The sequence below is a fragment of the Dromaius novaehollandiae genome, chromosome Z, assembly GCF_036370855.1.
Source record: "Dromaius novaehollandiae isolate bDroNov1 chromosome Z, bDroNov1.hap1, whole genome shotgun sequence".
Taxonomy (NCBI): Eukaryota; Metazoa; Chordata; class Aves; order Casuariiformes; family Dromaiidae; genus Dromaius; species Dromaius novaehollandiae.
The window spans coordinates 67,979,845-67,999,751 of record NC_088132.1 but is presented as its reverse complement, the minus strand read 5'-3'; the positions used below and the strand labels follow the sequence as shown (position 1 = coordinate 67,999,751).

The 19,907-nt window shown below is 40.0% G+C and overlaps 1 protein-coding gene across 1 annotated transcript in view; it reads left to right on the top strand.

Annotated features, from left to right (window-relative positions):
- The first annotated feature begins 3,317 nt into the window (after nt 1–3,317).
- The window catches only part of LOC135325035 (NAD(P) transhydrogenase, mitochondrial-like), a 46,209-nt gene continuing 29,619 nt past the window's right edge, over nt 3,318–19,907 (top strand). Inside the window, exons 1-9 of the mRNA XM_064502398.1 lie at nt 3,318–3,464; nt 4,511–4,718; nt 10,347–10,576; nt 11,720–11,937; nt 13,352–13,439; nt 14,085–14,173; nt 15,850–16,037; nt 17,200–17,333; nt 18,757–18,948. Of these exons, the coding sequence (XP_064358468.1) occupies nt 4,568–4,718; nt 10,347–10,576; nt 11,720–11,937; nt 13,352–13,439; nt 14,085–14,173; nt 15,850–16,037; nt 17,200–17,333; nt 18,757–18,948 (1,290 nt within the window). The 5' untranslated portion in view covers nt 3,318–3,464; nt 4,511–4,567. The remainder of the gene's footprint in view (nt 3,465–4,510; nt 4,719–10,346; nt 10,577–11,719; nt 11,938–13,351; nt 13,440–14,084; nt 14,174–15,849; nt 16,038–17,199; nt 17,334–18,756; nt 18,949–19,907) is intronic.

Sequence of the window (19,907 nt, the reverse complement as noted above, 5' to 3'; positions counted from 1 at the left end):
TGCGCTAGCAGGCCCCCGCCGGGTCACGGCAGCCTGGAGCTGGCGTTTTCAAATGGACAATATTCTCCTGTAATCGCGCCCCTCCAGGAACAGCTAGCGCGAGGCAACAGCACAGCACTGAGACCCGAGACAGCAGCTGCGGGCTGCCTGCCTTCAGAAACGCCGCGCCGCGCCGCGCTGCACGCGTGCAGCTGTCCTCAGAGGGAAGCGGCACGTGTGGGAAAACTGCAAGCTAAACGATAACGTGCAGTTAAGCCAGCAAAGCGAAACCTCCAGCGTGACAATTATTACTGCACTGCTAGGTCTACTTAGCGTAACCTTGTTGGTCAAGAATAACGTATTTCATGGATAGTTACACAAAAACACAAGTGCTATGCTGATTTAGTCCCTGTGAGCATGGAAGTTTTAAAAAATTAAGTGAAGAAGACAGTCCATGTAGTACATTTTGCTCATCTCATTAAACACTGATGATTCAATTCACATGTCCATTCACAATTTAATTCACCTATCTTTTGTTCAACTGGCAGAGTATTTCTGTATTTGGTTTGCAACCTCCAGATCACAATCTGTTTTCAGACCTAGGAAGCAAACTGAGAATTGAGGTGCCTAAAACATGCCTCAGTTCACCCCACTGGTGCTGTTTGTGTGTTGTCTCCCTAAGCAGTCTGCTCCGTGCTGCTCACCTTCCCAGCTGTTATTTTTATAGAAGTGAAAGGCTTCTGTGTTGTTAGTTCAAACTCTGTTGATGACGCAGAGGAGGATGAAAAGAATTCAAGTACGTATGAAACTTTGTAAAAAATCAGAATGGTACTGTCTTACGTATTTCTAACATATGGCTGTATCGTAAAATAATGCACTTAGAAGTTATGTTCGTAGTTGTTTTATTACAACATTTAGCTATTTTTAATTATTAACGGGGGGAATAGACTGTAAAATATAGTCTAGATTTATTATTTCCCCAAGGCATGTATTAGACTGATTCTTGGTGAGAGGCAAAGTTGGGCAGACAGTAAAAGTAATACAGTTAGAATTAATCAGGCTCACTGGGAAACCTAAGCAACTATTGGTGAAAGTGATGACTAATAAATTAACAAATATAAACCCTACAACTGAAATGAGAACAAATGTAGGCAATTTTGACGAGTTTTCAAAAAGCGGAAGACCTCACTTGTTTAAGTTCCACAACTGTCAAAACTAGATTTAAAGAGTACTACCGAGGTTTTAAAGATCACAAATTAGCTACTAAAATAACTAAAAAAAATATTCAGTGTGCTTGTGTTATTTCATTTCTGATTTCATAGCCTATATTATGACCTCTGGTCACATTTATAGACTTTATTTGTAGACTTTACCTAACACCAGCAGGAGGATTAAAAGCTTACATTAATGTGAATAAGGAAGTTGAGATTCTGGCTTAATCACTGTTCCCAATATGCTGAGATGTTACGAAAATCATATACTGGCATCAGTTTTTAATATGTCTGTCTTTCAGGAAAGCAAACCTTATACTCTCTGGTATGTATGTATGAGGAATTTAATGCCTCAGGTTATTATTATCAAACCATACAACTTTTCACATTTGGTCATAAATTATTTTCACTTAACATACATCCTATATTATCTTAATTTAATGACTGTTTGACAGCTACTTATGGGGTAGAGTGGAGTGGGACCCCAGGTCCATCTTTTCATCACAGATGCACTACTGAAGCTTGCATTAGAGCAGTGGTGCTTGGTCGAGAGCCAAGTTTCTCCCATCCAAAGTAGATACCTGAAAAAAATCTTCTGTGCAGTTAAATCCAAAATTACCATCCCAAATACTATGTGTGATAGTCAATGCCTTTAGACAACACCTAAATTTCTGCCTGAGTAACTGAAGTCCTGTAGCTCACTTCACTCCTTTGAGAGCCAAAAAGCAGAAAACCTGAGATAGCCAAGCTATCAGGATGTATCCTAAGCACTCAGTGATAGGATTAAAACTTTCATCAAATGCAATTGTGGCCACTTCTCTTTTAAGTATCAGCTGGAGGAGCAGTTACCTGTCTTGCCCTACATTTGTTACCCAATAGCCCAAAACTCAGCTCTAAAGGAATACCGCACAGACCTGCAGCATCTGGTGCTGAGACACCGCGAACTGTAACTTTGTCACTATTCAGAATACAAACATGCTCTGCTTTTATCTGCAGCCAACATATTTCTAAACAGGGAGAAGACGGAGGGGGCTGGTTCTAGCTTGTAAAGCAGAATAATTGGAATTAAATTGATCTCTGTCATACTGATGAGGTATGTTGTTGCACTACTCAGCAGTTACCAAGACCCCAAAATAAAGCACGCATTAGCACACGTCATATCTCTAAACTATTTCTCACATATTTATTTAAAAGTACTGCAGTCTCTTGAACATCTGGTACTAGGGTGCCATATGAATTATTCTCAGACGCACATTTTCACAGCTTCACTTCACTTCTAGTCAATCAGTTATGAGATTGGAAGCTGTGCGTCACTGTAAAACTACCTCAGGCAATGCATATTTTGCATGAACAGTTGCACAGATGTAAATAAAAAAGCCTAAATTATACCTGAAATTTATGGACTGTGTGAAGTATGACAATGTATACAGGTGACAGTGTGTGATAGCGTGCATAACCTGACAAGGTGTCCTCTGTATACAATCTCTTTAACATCTTAGTTGCAAGCGTTTTTTTCCCCTTTTCCCTCAGGCACTGTACGTACTGTACCCTCCGTACCGCTCTAAGTTCAACACGCATACCAGATCATTGCTTTATTACGCATTTCAAGAAATAGCAGCAACAATAAAGGAAGACATCACCTACACGCTCTGGCGTCTGTTCAAGTGAAACAACCGCGTCTGAGGAAGTATCTCTCTCTTCACAACTCAGCTACCAACCACCACCTTTGCCTCCTCGCCCCTGCCCCCGCACACCACCACGATCCGGGCAAGCAGAGCGACGAGGGCGACCGCGGCCGCCCGCCCGCTGCGGGAGCCCGCAACACCTGGCGCGTCTCTAACAACTTCAGTCCTGCCGGCGCCTCCGCTTCCCAGCTCCAGCCCTCGGGAGACCCCACCGCACACTGCCCCCGGGGAGCAGTGACAGCGACAGAACCCGGGACCGGCCGAAGCGCCCGCCACACGAACGGCCGTTAACGGTCCACGCGCCCTCGCGCGGGCGCCTCAGGCAGGAGCGCGCTCGCCCGACACGCAGGAGCCACGTGACGCGCCCCGGCCACCGCCCCCTTCCTGAGCGGGGAGGGGGGAGGCCTCGCGGCCGCACGTGACCCCCCTGTTCGACCTCCGCGTTCCCCGCTCTCCTTCCGGGTGGCGGGGCGGAGCCTCGCCCCGACCCCGCCCCGCCGGGCCGGCCCCGCGCCCGTCCTGCCCCGCCGCGCCGCCTCGCCCAAGGTCGATCAGTGCCGCGGCGGGGCCGGCGCCGGCGGCACAGGCGGTGGGTGCGGCGTCGCGGGCCGGGTTGCGTCGGGTCGCGTCGCGGGGGGGGGGGACCCGCCCGCCGGGCGCCTTGCGGTGGGTGCGGGGGGGGCACCTGGGACGGCGCCCCCGCTGCCGGCTGCCGTTGGCCCGAGGCGGGCGTTGTGGTGCCGGGTCCCGGCAGGCGCCGGGCCCTGGCGGAGGAGCAGCGGGCCGGGAGCATCGGTGGAGGACAGCTTGGGGGGCGAGGGGAGCCGGTGAGGAGCGGGGCGGGCGGCGGCCGTTAACGGCCGGGGCGGCGGGCGCGCGGCCTGCCCAAGGTCAGTCAGGGGCCGCGGGCTATAAATAGCGGCGGGAGCGAAGCGGGGCCGGCGTTTCGTGGCGGGAAGAGCGTTGCGCTCCGTGGGCGGGCGGGCGGGCGGCCTCCCTGCCCGCTCCTGCCCCGCTGCCCGCCCTTCCCGGCCCCAGCGCCCTACCTGCCCCTCTGCGGGCTGCCCCGCTCGGGTGCCTCCTTCAGGAGCCCTCGCCGGAGTTCGGGTCGTTTGGCTTCCGGCACAGGAAATCTTGCCGTTATCAAATCTGCACGTCGTGCTATCTCAGCAGAAGAAGAAAAAAATACAAGTTGTTGCTTGGGGTTTTACTAACCGGCTTTGGGGTTATTTAGTGCTTTTTGCCAGTAGTTTCTGCAGGTTTTCAATGCTTTTTTTGGCATGCATTAATTCTAGCAAAGGCTTTACAAAATGCTCTTTGGAAAATAGCTGTTTTCTGCAAATATTTACACCCGTGGCAAGGAGAATACAATCCTGAGTTGCAGAAATATCAATCTGTAAATCACCTTGTAATGTTAATGCACTCATGGGCTTGTTGGTTTAGTTCTGGTATTTACTCAGACCTGGTGTGGAAAAGTGGACTTTGTTTTCTAGTTGGAAAGAAAAGGGAGAGAGAAATGATCATCTTGTGGCTAGTGTCAACTAGGCGTAAGCTGCTGAGTTTACATACCTTCTTTCTACTAGAAATAATAATATTAATCATTAATGATTCTTGTTTTGTTTCTTACATGAGCAGCAGGCTGCTGTAGGGATTCTGTAGGTGGCAAGGAGTCTGCTGTGAGGTCTGGGTGACATGGCGAGCCTTCTGCGTATTGCCGTTAGCGGGTGCTCAACTCCCATCTTTGGCAATGTGTTATCACCTAAGGTGCATTCTGCGAAGATGCCATGTTTCCGAATGTTTCGAACCCATCAAGTTCTGTGGTCTGAAGCCCCTTTGAAGCCAGGTAAATTGACTAAACTATCATAAATAATTCTTTCATTTTATACCATGCAGGTTTTAAATGAGCTTCTGAAATAGTTTGTGTTTTTTGGGGGGAGGGGGTTGCATTAGTATGGAAAAGATTAAAAATAAAAAGAACACCTTTAAATCATGTCAGTAGCTGATCTTAGTCAATCAATTGCAGTACAGTTTTACACCAGTTTTCCAGTTTTGCAGAAGGAGTTTGTGTTCACTGTGAATACTTTGGGTCCAAACAGTCTTCAGGGGTAGATGATCAGAGATCCTGCTGACAATTATCTTGCTTGAAGGGAGTATTTAAGCAAATGCTTTTCTCAGGTAAAGGTCCCAGTTCCCTAAGAGTTTTGCTAGCCCAACTGTTTGTGTACATAGGGGGGAAATGCATCCCTCACAAAAAGAGCATCTGACAGCATGACTGTATGTGAATTAACTACCCATCTAAAAAGTTGTTGACTTTGTTGTTTTCATGTTGTACCATCTTCCAGCTTTGAGCTGGATCTTCACTTACAGGGTTTGTTGGTATATTTATACTGATTACATCTTAAAGATAATGGACAGATTCAGATATTTTCAAAATAGTGTGGGAGGGTAGGGGATGGAACTTCTTTGGTTCCAGTCTATGATGAGAGCATGGTGCATGAAAGTCTGGGCTGACACCCCCCCACCCCCCCAATTCTCTGTGTAGCCTGACAACTTAGAGGACTGGAGAATATGTAAAAGTACGTTAGTGCTACTTTTGCTCCTTATCCTGCATGAGTCAGGTCTCCCTGAAGAAATTTACAGGCTTCAGTGCTGATTTTTGGGTCTTCTGGGTCTGGGACAGATTAATATGTATGTGAAGAGTTAGTCTGATTGAATGGTGATGTTCAGTTCTTTGGTGCATGCAGAGCAGGTGACGCATTAGATCTTTTGAAGGCCTAGAAAAGTAGCACTATTTATGAACAGAAATGTCTGGCTGTGAAAATACAGGGTGTAAGATTAGATCATATAGCTCAGAAAAGCCTTTGTTGTATGGGATTTACATGGGCTTGGTGAAAAGTTTTCAAAAAAGTTTCCATGAGGAGAGAGAATTGATTGGTGTTACATATTCAAGCATTCAGTGCTGTCCCCTTCAGATCTCTCATGTGAAAGCCATTACTGAGGCAAAGCAGTATTTATATTCATGCAAGATAATTATTTAGTGCTGAGAATTATAAAGTTTGATTAAGTCTCTTGGTTGATAATTAAACTGTCCTTTTGTCTCACTTCGGTAACATGAGATTTGTCGTTTGGTAGAGGACAAATCAAGGGTGAAAATAGTAACTGAATGACACTTTGTAAGTGCTGCTGCCTGCATATATTCTTTTAAGAACTTTTGCATCAAAGTTCAACAGCATATAAAATAACAACATTTTATCCTTTCTTTTAGAAATTATGTTTGAATATAGTGGCACGTGGTAAAATCATTGTAACATTCAGAAGAATAAGTTTCCTGAAAAGTGTAGTGTCCCTGTAATTCTTCTCAAGCCTATAGCTATTACTTGCACTCTCTCAGATTAGCTTTCACATTGTCCAGTGTATGTTATATACAGGAATAACTGCTGCCTGGGTAGTAACGAAGAAATTTGTATTCAGTTGAAAAGTAAACTAGGAGGATGGATACTTTCCTATCACTATTTGTCTTGCTGCCTTTTTCTTTGTTTCTTAGAAACAGGAATTTCTATACAGGAATAAACAAGTATTCCAGTGTCACATCTCAATCAGTGGCCACTACCAAATGCTTCAACAATAAATGCAAAACTTTCCCAAGCCCTGACAATAGGTGCATACATAGTAGCCGATCCTGACTATTCTAATGTGCTTCCAGTTGGTTTGTATCCTACAGCATTGTGACTCTTACCCCTCTCTATTTTAGGATTTTTAATGTCCTTTTTATTATAAAGCTTTCATTTAAAAAAAATTTTGTTTTTTTTCTAAACCTTGCAAGACTTTTAAACCCGTAATACTTTACTGTCAGTTCTCTAGATGAGCTGTACATTGTTTATAAAGCGTAAACATTTTCCTGTAGTTTTATTTCTTTTTTTGTTTCTCCTTACTTGTGTGAGAAGAGGGATAAGGTGTGCGTGTTTAATCTTCTGTGCCATTTTTTTTCTTGCCTACATCATATTGCTGTTCTTCAGAATACATCCTCATCTTACTTCAGAACAGGTGAGATGGTTCATTTAAAGCTGATTTTAGAATATCTTAGTAATTGGGCAGGTTTTGTATCCCATTTTCCCTATCCCAGAAAATGTAGCGTATAGTCAAAGCTTCCATCTGTTTCCTCTAAGTCAGTCTCTAACGTTTGTTGATCCTGTTTTCTACAGGCTGCTTCTGAAATCAGATTAGCTAGGTAAAAAAACTGTATTTTTCTGTATTACTCTGTATACTTTGTTCTGAGTTTTCTTGATGGTTTTGATTTAGGATCTCCTTTAAACACTCCATTTGTAGACAGAAGTTAAATGGAGAAGAAGGTGTTACATATATGTATTTTTTTTTTATATACATGTATATATTGAAGATTGGAGATCTAGGTTACTTACTACTTTTTTTGTTCCCTTGGAGTCTGAGGGTGTGGTTTGCTGTCTCATTAAACAGTGGAGATTGTTGAGGGAGGAGCAAGCATAGTCATAAGTGGCTTATTTAAAAATATGGTATTCTCATCCTTTCTTTCTGAACTATAATTTATGTATGTTTGATGTTGAGATTATAAGGCTTGTGAAATTAAGTGATTCTACTTTTTTGGTAGCAGTGAATTCCTTCTCACACTGATTCTTTGTATCAAAAAGGTTTTGTGTATCTCTTACTGAATGAACAACATCTGCTTTAGCTAAAGGCTGGCAAACTGAAATGTGTTTGCCTCACTGTTCGCTTGAGTTTTGATTGCTAGAAAGTCAGTAGTGAGACAGGGGGGAAGAGGGGTGTGAGAAGAATGAGACTTGTTGAATGTCTTTGATTTAATCTCCCAAAGTATTGGAGGAGGGCATAGTCTTCCTTATTGGTCTCTGACCATTCTGCTTACTAAAGAAGTTGCAAATGCTTTCGTTCTGAAAAAGCTTTGCATATTTTTATTGGAAGCAACACCTAACAACGTGAATGAAGAAAAGGAGGAAATGCGTTTGGCACATGGTGCATCTTCTGTCTCATCCCTCCCACCTATTTGCTCTTCTGGTCTGGTCTTCCACACAAAAGCAAGTGGACAAAACAGAAAATGGAAGCAACAGTTGCCCTTTGAGCTTGGGCCTTATGAGCTAAAAGCTCTAAATTTTCTGTTGGAAAAAAATGTATGAGCTTTAGTCAGTTGTTTGTGTGCTTCTAAATTTGCAGTCATCCTTCTAGTTCCTGTATGCTGTAATTTATTCCTTCCTTCCTCTGCCTCTGTGCACTGCAAAACTTTGAAAAGGAGAAAGAGAAGGTGGTACTCCAGTTCTTATTTTCTCAGAGCTTCTTGCAAGGCTTTCTGTCCTTGAGCTACCACCTTTCCCAAATCATGATTCATATCTGTTAGATTTCATTTCTGCTTTTAAAAAGTGGGAGTTCTCATATTTTCCCTGAGTTAATTTAGCAAAAGTCAGAAGCAGGCATCATTGCATAGTACTTAAGAGATGAGGGGAAAGTTATCTTCTGAGTGGCAAAACTATTACTATGAGTGATGTCAACAGTTACCATAGCTTTCAGGTGGCTAGTGGTGCTGCAGTAGTGATGCCTTAAGTTGCACAGTGGTGTTTGAATGTGCTCTATGCTGATGAAGCAAATCTTTACAAGGCACATTGTTACCTCTGTAGCTCTCTCATTTTAGATGCACGTTCTGTTCCTTTAAAATATATTTTTTTAAATTTTGTTTTACCTAGTAATCTAAAGAATTTCAGATGTTCTCCAACATATTGAATATTAAAAACTTCTTTCTCAAAATTACTTATTACTATTTGATAAGTTTAATTTTAGAGAGAAAGATAAAAAAGGAAGAGTAGAAATAATCAGACGTAATGCCCTTCTCTCTAGTGAACTTTTATCCTGTCTTCTTGTTGGATATGTTCAGCCTTTTTTTTTTTTTTAAATAGATGATGAAAAGACTTGGTGAGTGTGAGTAGATTTTTTTAAATCTCAATTCTTAGCAACTATGCACTGTATTTTCAGAACATTACAAGTTGATGGTATATCATGAGAATTGTTATTCTAAAACACTTTCAGATCTTCTGCTTAAGCACCTGTTAGTCCCAGTTTCATTTCATAGCTGTAAGAACTTTAGATTTAAAAATGTCAAAATAATTGCCTTCCTCAAAATTCTCACAGTAAGGTACATTTAGGTTTTGCTTGTTTCTATCTTAATAAAAAAAAAAAAGGGGGGGGGACAGAAAAAGGGGGCCTAAAATATGCAACACATTAACTGTCTGGTACCATTTTTATAATAAAATATGTAGTTTTTGTCAAAATTAAATTGCTTATGCCAAGTTAAAAGATCTATGATTTAAAACAAACCTTTAATTTTTTTTTTTTTTTTTTTTTTTTTTTTTTTTAGCTTGGCCTTTAATATGGGTGGCTTCTCAGGCTGCTTGAGTTCTATTCATAACAGTGCAGTGTATGTGGTGTAGGCCTCTCATGTATAAATGTCACAATGCAAATTTTGAATTTTGGAGAGATATCAGTGCAGGCTGTTGCAGACCTGGGCTTGCATGCTGGACTCCATGCGGCTTTGTGTAATTGAAGCAATATTGTAATTTGATATATGATTATCTTGCCTGAGACCATGTGGGCATAAATAGTAAGCTTAAACACTTGATGGATCAGAGAAGTTCAGCTATCAAATATTAGACTCAAGGCCCTCAAATTGTAGATAAAATTGGAGGCTTGTAATTTGAAACCTTAAGCTAAAACTGATAAATTGCGGCTTCTGCAAGTTTCCTGACATTATTTAGTAAAACTTGGAACACCTTAAAACCGGGAGATAAAATTGAAGAGAAGTATAATTGAATGAACTAGTAGTCAGATACTCAATTATTCAAGTACTCCTACGTTCAAATTTTTAATTTCTGTAGCAACTGTCCAAGCACCTCATCAACGGAATTGTGCCTTTCAGCCTACTTTTTCTGTGGTACCAAAGTTATGCTCATTAATAGTGAACTGAGACAACTGTTGCATGATTTTGATAGACGTTCAAAACTAATGTGCAATTAAAATGCAGATCAGCTGCTCAAACTTACTTGCTTCTTCAGAGAAAAGTTGAAATGAATAGAGAGGAAGTTAAGTTCATTTACCCCAGTTCAGAATATGATATCCCCAGAATACCATAACTGATTGTATAAATTGAGATGGATATGAACTGCTCGAGCCACTTGTTAGTGCTTGCGTGGTGACTGCACTGACCTGTTCATATCTGAGGGAAGAGGGATGTCTGGAAACATGGTATAATTTAAAGAAATGTAGAATACACTGCTGGAAAATGTGATTGTGCTTCCTCTTTCCTGAGGAGGGAAAATTACTAAATGTGACTTGTCTGAATGTCTCTATGCAGCACTAAAGAGTGCTATTAGTATCAGTTCAGTAAACCTTAATATCTTTGATGCAACTAATGCTGTCCTATCTGCTGCTCTTACAGGAATTCCTTATAAACAGCTGACTGTAGGTGTCCCCAAGGAGATATTTCAAAATGAGAAGAGGGTGGCTTTATCACCGGCTGGAGTTCAAGCCTTGGTCAAGCAAGGCTTCAATGTTGTGGTGGAATCTGGTGCTGGAGAAGCTTCCAAATTTTCTGATGACCATTACAGAGAAGTAGGAGCAAAGATCCAGGGGACCAAGGAAGTACTGACTTCAGATTTAGTTGTCAAAGTAATTGCTTTATTAATATATTTTCTATGGCATCTTTTTCAGAGAAGTACATAGCTCAAACCTTTCTAATAGTCTCCTGAAAGTTCAGTAAACAGGCTGCTCTAAATTTATACTTTTCATTCTAAGTTCTGATGTAATTTTAGTCTTTTTTTTTTTTTTTTTTTTAATAGCTCAGGTGTGGGCCTAGGCTAGTAAACTAGTATATAGGAGTATTTCTGAAAATAGGAGCATTGAAGAGTTTAAGGACAATTTCTTATCAAGTTTTTCACTGCCTTGGAGTTCTGTTTTCTAGAGAAAGGTAGACTTGTGTTCAGAACACTAATCAGAAAAGATCTCCATTCTAAGAAACTTCTTCTCCCAGATTAGTAACATCCAACTCCAAGTTACACTCTCAGAAGAGTTGCTTTGGAGTTTTGAAGAAGGTTTTCTAACTCTCCTCAAATGGATACCCAGCAATTGCACAGCAGCAGGAGTTGTAGCTGATCTAAAGTAAAAGTAAACTGCTAAAAGTAAAGTTGCGAGGTGTTAGGTTGCACAGAGTCTTGAAGCAAGAAGACCTTGATGTTATGTCTTTCTTTCAATGTTTTTTCTGAAGTTATCCTGTCAAGATTGAATGTAAGAGCATTTCTGTAAGTTACTTTGTGAACTCCCTTTAAGTAGGTTTCTTCTTTATAAAGAAAAGTGAACGATATAAAAGAAGTAATTACAAATCAAGACAGGTATTTGCTAGACCTCATGCTTGAAATTCTTTATATATGATGGTACATTGCAAACTTAATAGTGATTTTCTTTTCCCCTGCTAGAGCTTAATTGTCACACCCATTCATTAATCTTTTTGCCTCCAAATGAGCAGTTTTGGGACAGCTGTCTGTTACAGAATGTAGTAATGGCTTCTTGGAAGCCATGAAATCTTTGAGTGTGTATGCTATTACTGCTCTGTCACCCATCTACCTAGAGCTAACTCTGATCTGTGAGCTATAGCAGAAAAGTTACTGAGTTTAGTTGTACGAACAGCCTTTAATATACTTCCTTCCCCCATATACTTTGTGGCTGTGAATGGACAGACTGCACGTTGGGGAAATAAGTGGCGGATGCCCTGATTTACTTCCACTAATTAATTTGGAAACTTCTCTCTTTCTTCAGGTGAGGGCTCCGATATATAACCCTGCACTAGGTGTACATGAGGCAGATCTTTTTAAGACAGCTGCTACCCTGATTAGTTTTATCTATCCAGCTCAAAATCCAGACCTCCTGAATAAACTTGCAGAAAAAAAAACTACGGTCTTAGCCATGGATCAGGTTCCACGGGTCACCATTGCTCAGGGATATGATGCACTTAGCTCCATGGCCAACATTGCTGGGTATGAAACTTTTTTTTCCGTCTTGAGTAAATATAAAGGCAACATATTTTGGTACTGGGTATATTTAAGACAGTTCTGTGTCTTTATCTTCATACAGCTATTTGAAGCAGGAGGAACCTGTTGGAGGTGCCTGGCAACTTTAACTTTCTCAAATCAGAGCAGGTTTAAAAAAATAGTTGAGTTCTTTCAATTCCTGGACTGGTTTGTCTAGTGCCTCTTTACTCTGGACTAGATCAGAGCTAGCCTTAAGACGACTTGAATGCAGAGTGTCTGTCACTAGCATCTAATATTATTGGGAGCTAACTAATGAGAAGAGTGCTCAGTATTAATGCAATGGCCATGGCAGGTGCAAACAAAAAGACCAAATACTCTCAAATATCTTCATGTTTTGTGCCTGGCATTGTAGACTTTAGGTGTTTATTGTCGAGCTGGCTGTTACTACTATTATTACTGTTTTTGTACTTCATACGTAGGTGATGTATGCCTGTAAGGTATATTAAGCCTTGTCCTAGTAGAGGGCTGCTGAACTATTTTGTGGACACACCACGAACATGTAGTGGTTGGTTTCCTTCTGAGTTTTCATTCTGTATATTTTTACTAAAATACCATAGGAATTCATAACGTGTTTACAGGTATAAAGTCTGCGAGCTGCATTCCAAATTAGCACTAATTTTAGGGCATACAGACCTAGATATATCTCTGCTGGAGATTGGAAAGAGAGTAGAATGAAACTGTTGAGCTTTGACAGTGTTAGTAAAAATAAAAGAAAATGGGCACTCTTAAGATGCAAGTCCACAATTATCTGCCTTGTCAAATAGCTGTACTGATGTTAACTCAGTGTCCAGCCATCCATTCTAGGATGGCTACAAAAGCAGATGGGGCAACAGAGGTAGAAAGGTTAAGCAGCTTGTCCTATGCCTTACAGCTTTGCAAAGCTGGGATGAGAATATCTTATTCCAAAGTTGTTTGCTTGCCTAAATGCTTCCTGCATTACTGCTTACTGCAAAACTACTCTGGATTTTGTAGTTGGTTGTATGTAGTGCCTTCCCTAGCAAGCCTCAGGTTGCAGTCTTTGAAGATAGCTTCAAAGATGACAAAGTTAACTTTTGTCAGGTTGCATGTTTACTATGCATTCAAAATTCTACTTGAGAGGGTGAATTGTCATGGACATCCACCATATTGCTGTCTACAAATTCTCTCTGCAAATGCATTCTATCATAAAAAAAGATTTAGCGATAAATATGAGCAAAGGCAGAGAGAATATTAAACTTGTGCTCAAGAGTAGAATATTAAACTTGTTTCATCAAAGGTATGCTTTGGTCCAGAGTGTATTCTTTTGATTGCTGTCAATGGATGGCATTAAGCTGTACCTGGGAAAATACTGAAACATGTTCTTGTCTTCCTTACTTGACAGTTACAAGGCTGTTGTATTGGCAGCAAATCACTTTGGTCGATTTTTCACGGGTCAGATCACAGCTGCTGGTAAAGTTCCTCCAGCCAAGGTATGTACAATAAAACAAGTACTATAGCAGAATAGCTCATTTCTTGAGCGCAGCTAACCACTGCTGAAACTACATGTGTTAAAAATTCTTTCCTCATTTGGGATTAGTAATTTTTGCTCACTACTTTTAGTGCTTTTTTGGGGAAGAGTAGAATAATTTGAGTTTTATTTGTTTGCTTATTTTTAAAGTTCAGACTAGCTGTGCATGGATGGATGAGGAAAGGTTATGAAGCAGTAAAGAAAGGTCAGAGATGTTAAGAGTTCTGGCATGTTGAAGGCTGTGATGGAAGGGATTGCTTGACTGGAGTTGCAGGTGTATTAGGATGAAGAGAAAGGAAAGTGTGAAAATTAAAAAAAAACCCTCAAAACCCCCAGAAAATTAAAACAAATCAAGGGGAAAACCTGCATTTACTTACTTAAATTGTTAGCCTCAGATAGATGAAGTTAAAAGTAACAGTTGAAAAATTTTGACGGTTACAGGGCAACTTTACCACAGTCACTTTAGGTTTTGTGTTGTAAAGTAACTTGTTCGAATGACTGCGTAATGAGGCATATCTACTGTTGTGAATGCAGTACAATCTTGCTACTTTTCTAGCCGACTCTATTTTTAGTTTATTGTCCAAGCATGATAATGGTATCATTCTAGGTCTTGATCATTGGAGGAGGAGTTGCTGGCCTGGCTTCTGCAGGAGCAGCTAAATCGATGGGAGCAGTGGTTCGTGGATTTGATACTAGGTGGGTGTGTAAAAACAGTAATGGCTATATAAAATGATTTTAAGGTTAATTGCTTTGTAGCTGTTTGTATTGCAGCAAAAGCTGCACTGAATCACAACTCCCTGCTGGCTGCTTTTATTCCTGCATTATTCTTCCATTTTTATTTCCAACAGCAACCAAACCTTCCAAAGAGTGTGTATTATTAAATCAGTCAGAGCTATATGAATCAATAAAGTCCTGCTTTATCAAAATGAGAAAGATAGGGCTTTCCTCCAGAATTTTGTTTCTGCGCTTTTCTTGGGGACACAAGGCAAAATAGTGGAGAAAGTCTATATGCTCTCACAGCTTGTTTTGATCCAGGTTCATAGCTGCATACTCTGATTCAGCTCTACTCCCCTGATCTCAGATAAGCTAGCCAGGAACTCCCTGAAGTCAGAGTTCTTTCAATCTGCTGAAAGGACACAAAAAATTAAAAAAAATTTCTTTCCCTTTCTTTTTTTTAGGGAACTTATGTCTTTAAGATGGAAGAACAGGGACTGCAATTGGCATAGAATTAAGTGCTACTCTCTTGGAGTTTCTTTTTTTCATTCAGAAGGATTTTCTTGTCCTGTAGTCATTTTTAGGGCAATAGACTGGGAAAATTATCTTATTGTCTCTACAGGGACCATAAATTCAATTAAACTTTCTATATTAAGTGGTCTTCTAATGCTGAATTTGTATGTGCTTAACATTGTGTCTGCACTAAAAATACATATTTATTTTTATGCAGAAATGGCTGCTAGTGCTAATTAGTTATACCTAATGTGAAAGAATAAAAATGAGTGTATCTCCATATTTGTGATGTGCAATATGGAACAAGTCTTCAGTCTGTGTTAGGAGAAGCAGTATAATTCATAAAACAAACTGCAAAGAATCACTTTATGTAAAAGCATGATCAAAATCTATGTAAAGCTTTTCAGATATAAAATGCTCTTCAGCATCCCGTGTACTTTTGTCTTGATGTACAAGGATGCTTTGTAGTAAATACCTGCATGTGGTGAATGTTTGCCTCACCCCTGGAATTTAGTCTGTCATTGTATACTGTGGTATAACTTGATGCTAAACTGTAGTTTTTAAAAGGATTTTGTCATCCATCAAAGGTCTTTATGATTCTGATCTCCGTAGTATCCAGAGGCCTCAAAAGCTCTGTTGCATTCCCTGTGAAAAGGGACTTACTGGTATTTCCATTTCACAGATTAAAGACAGGGACACAGGCTATGGAGTGCCTCTGTCACCCATCTTAGGCATTTAAGTTAGGGTTTTAGACTTACCTAGTGAAGGCAGGAGAAAGGGGTGAGCAGACTTAGTCAATAGCTAAGCTCCCAGCTTTGGCTGTCTTCTCAGGGTAACTTCATTTGACTATACAGGAAACTGTAAGCTGCCCTCATTCCTAATCAAAATGTTGCCATGAGGAACCTAAAATTAGTGATGCAGATGCTCTTTCTGTTCCACCTAAGAAATAAAGTGAAGACTTTTATCCTGGTCTGCCTAGTCCTAGAATAAGCTTTGTGTCTCTTGTCTGAAGACAGCTGCTACTAAAGTGGCCTCAAAACTCAAAGTATATTGAGCTGCTGCTAAAAATGGACTCCTTTTTTTTAGGTAGTCCACTCTTTTTCTTCTTTCTTTTCTTTTTTCTCCTTCTAATTTTCTTTCCCTAGGGCTGCAGCTCTGGAACAGTTCAAGTCTCTTGGTGCTGAGCCTTTGGAAGTAGACTTAAAGGAATCGGGAGAGGGACAAGGTGGTTATGCTAAAGAAATGTCTAAAGAATTTATCGAAGCTGAAATGAAACTCTTTGCTAAACAGTGCCAAGATGTTGATATCATCATCACTACAGCACTTATTCCAGGTATGTTTTACATGCAACATGCTAGTTCTCATTTATTTTGTGTAAATTTGTATATTTTGGGGCTGTTCCTGCAGTGAAAACAAAGGAGGTGTAAATAAATTCTCTCTTTGTAAGCATGTACCTTTTCCCTTCCCTGATAAATGCTTGTTTTTAAGGAGACTTTTTCTTTTTCTTTTGCAACTGTGTTACCATTAGAAAATGAGAAAATAAAAGCTTTAGCCTGCAGGGAAGTAATTATTCGTTCACTCTGTGCTATTCTTTGGTACCTAAAGATTGTCTTGGTGTAAAGGCTCTACTTTGCTTCTGGAATGTCTGGTTTTCTGAGCTTTCTGTGAGTGCCTGCCTATGTAATTTACTCCATGCCTCCCTCATTTGTTGATTCCTCCCTAAACCTGGAGTCATTTGAGAAGAAAGTTGAAGGTTCCTCAAATTGCTGGATAATAGTGGTGCACTGGAATCTACACTACAGTCCAAATAAAGAAATCTCAAGTATTAGTTTAGTTTATATATATATTAAAACCCTTGCATTGTTTGTAAGTACATAGTAAATATTTACCCATGCTCTGTTATGTTGCCACAAATTATCAGTCTTTGGCTTAATATCTTCATATTTTGTTATTAAACAAGAAGTAGACAATAAAGCAAGAATATGTAGTTCTTCTGCATATTTATTTTATCACTGTTATTTCTGATACCCAGTATGAGCACTGAAGCAAGTCCAGTTGCAGTAGGATTGTGTTTTGTAATTGAAACACAGTAAGGTAGAGCTTAAGGTTCAGTGCTTTGTATTGCACAACAACAGTCTTAACCTTTAATGTGGCATTTTTGTTGCTTGGCTATGACTTGAATTGTAAGATTGGAAGTTTCCTGTTTACTAAGGGCAAAATCAGACTTTCTAGGATCTTTGGTAGACTGCCCATGAACACCTTGCATACGGGCATGGGTGCAAGATGTTTCATTATCTCTTTTCTCTGTGTAAGCAAGTCCTCCATGTCATTTCATCTTAAGCAAAAAAATTAGACCTTTCTGTACTTATAAAATGCAAATATAGCTTCTGAGGCAAGTGAGAGGTTTATGAAGATAGGAGGGGAAAACTTGTCTCCTGGGCTTCACAGATTAAAGCTGTATTTTATGTTGAATTTACTATGTCTTGTCTTGTCAGGTAAAAAAGCTCCCGTCTTGTTTAGGAAAGATATGATTGAATCAATGAAGGAAGGTTCAGTTGTTGTGGATTTAGCTGCAGAAGCAGGAGGAAATATTGAAACTACAAAGCCTGGAGAATTGTATGTTCATAAGGTGAGCATTTTGGACTGCAGATCACTCTCAGTTTGCATGAATTCACCTTCATACTTAATTTGAAGATTGTATTTTGTAAACTGAGTGCTGAAAATGAGTAGCTGCTTAGGCTATTGGGGTTAAGTAATCCTTTAGATTTTAATTTTGTTAAAGTCACATTCTGTATAATAATTTGAAGGTTTTAAAAGAAACAGGTATCTTTGTATAGGGTTAATTATGTTGGTAAAGTAAGGAAGTGTTATACCCTAGACTTTGAAGTCAGTAATTTCTCTGCTGACCTGAGGACATGGTCTGATATCTGGCCTACCTGAAGAGGAAGCAGCAGCAGTATCTTCAACTTGTTTATCGCCTTCCACAACTGGAGGTTACAATCCCTGTAACAGGTGCAGCTGAGCAGGTTCAGACTATGTCAGTGTTTATTTCAGTGCAAAGTCTCTGGCTTAGGTCAATGTGGCTTCAGCTTCAAGAAGGTGCCGTCTTGGTACATCTTCAACTTACCCAGCTATTTTCAACATGAGTATGTCTGGCTTAGAGTATCAAAACCTCTTGTTACCCAAACTAGAAGCAGCAGGAGTTAGTCCATGAAATTAAGCAAACTTGCCCTTGACTGAATGAGCTACATCATGTTTTTTTCCAATGTTCATAGGCTCAGCTGAGAGCTTGTTTTCTTGCTTTTTTCCTGTGGGGTTTTTGTACGTGTGAGGAATCTGTTAGCACTTATAGAAATTTGGGTGATGAGGTCAAAGTAGCAGACTTCCAAGGTTGTTATTCGATAATGTGTGGGCATACTGCTGTTTCTGTTCTGCTCTAGGGCAGTCTGTGCAATGTACTGCTTGACACCACATTACCTTTGTTATCATTAATATAAACAGGACAGCGCATGTATATTATGAGTCACACATTGTGTTTAGCTTTGTGGTTTTCTAGGGCTTTTGATGTCACTACTTAAAAACTGAACTTGCAAGCAGAATATACAGAACAGAAATAAGCAGATACTTGCATGGAGAATTTACATGGAGCAGTTTTAGCCAGAGGAGTACCAGCCCTGAGTATAGTGTAGGATTGATGCCAAGCAATGGGCCAGATAATCTGTTATCTGACTGTTTTAGGAAGCTGAGTTTTGAGAGAATGGTAATATTTGGAAAGGGCAAGCTCTCACACCAGTACATCCTCCTCTCTGTTCAGGCTTGTTGCATTTAAGGTGTTTGGTTTGGTCGTGCTAAATTTTCTAAGTCATGAGTGACACCCTTCCCCGCCCTACCCCCAGCTACTAATGGTAAAGCTGCAGTAACACTTCTAACCAAGTTTAGAAACAGAAATAAACTGAACTGTTTGGTTATACAGTCTCTCTTCTAGTACAACCTTCTGAAAATGCTTCTTCAGAGATTTAATGATGCTTAATACTTTACTTGGATTTTTTTAGGGTGTTACACACATTGGCTACACAGACCTGCCTAGCAGAATGGCTACCCAGGCCAGTACTCTATATTCCAATAATATTATCAAACTCTTAAAGGCTATTAGTCCTGACAAAGAGAACTTCTACTTTGATCCAAAAGATGAATTTGATTATGGCACTCTGGATCATGTTATTAGGGGAACTGTAGTAATGAAGGTGAGTCAATAAATGGTATCTTTCTAATTTGTGATGAACCTGTGTATTTACTTCCATGTTTATCAGTGCTGTCTCCTAAAATGCATTCAAAGATGTTGCATGCTTACATACTCTACAGGTAGCTTGATGGACAGCATATGCAGTCACATTTGTATTCATTTGAGTAGTCCTCTGTCCCTTTTTGTAAAGGGAAACCTTTTTGCTTCTGTCTGTAAGTTTTGTACCTATCACGATTAAACAAATGCCTAATATGCCTATTACTAAAAAAAAAAAAAAAAAGTATGATATTTGAATTTGAATTTGCAGATTGTATTCATGTGATTAAAAACATGGTTATTTAATGTATTTTTGAAATATCTACTAGAGCACTGGAAAGCATTCCACCTTTAACGTTGCTTTAATAAATACATTTTTATTCTTCTTCTAAGAGTAAATTTAGAGAAGAAGAAGGATTTTAATGCTAAATTGAATCAAATAGTTCTTTCACACTGAGCTTTCTTTCACACATGAAAGGGGAGAACCCCCTCCATGACATTCAGGCACAGAATAGGTATAACTTGGATATCAGCAGTGTACATTTCTTTTCAGGATTATGACCTAGACAGTCATGTGAGAGAACCGTGTCATTGTTCCTTCTCTACCCAGTGCACCATTGTCTGCTGTCTTAGATATCTGTCCAGGAGGCTTGAAATAAGACCAGGAATTAACATTTTCCTTTTCAGCATCAGAAAGGATGAAATATATGTACTTCATATGTTCTAGATTATTTTTTTTTGTCCAAAAGGAGCTTAATTTAACTGTTTATGATAGTAAACTTGTCAAATATGTCTGTGTTCTGTGAGCTCAGTATTCTCACAGAGATTCAGAGAGTCAGATAGGATTGTATTGCGGGCTTTTCTGTTTACCTCTCTATGGTCACACCACTACTTATTTTTTTCTGTATTTGTCTGCCTAATACA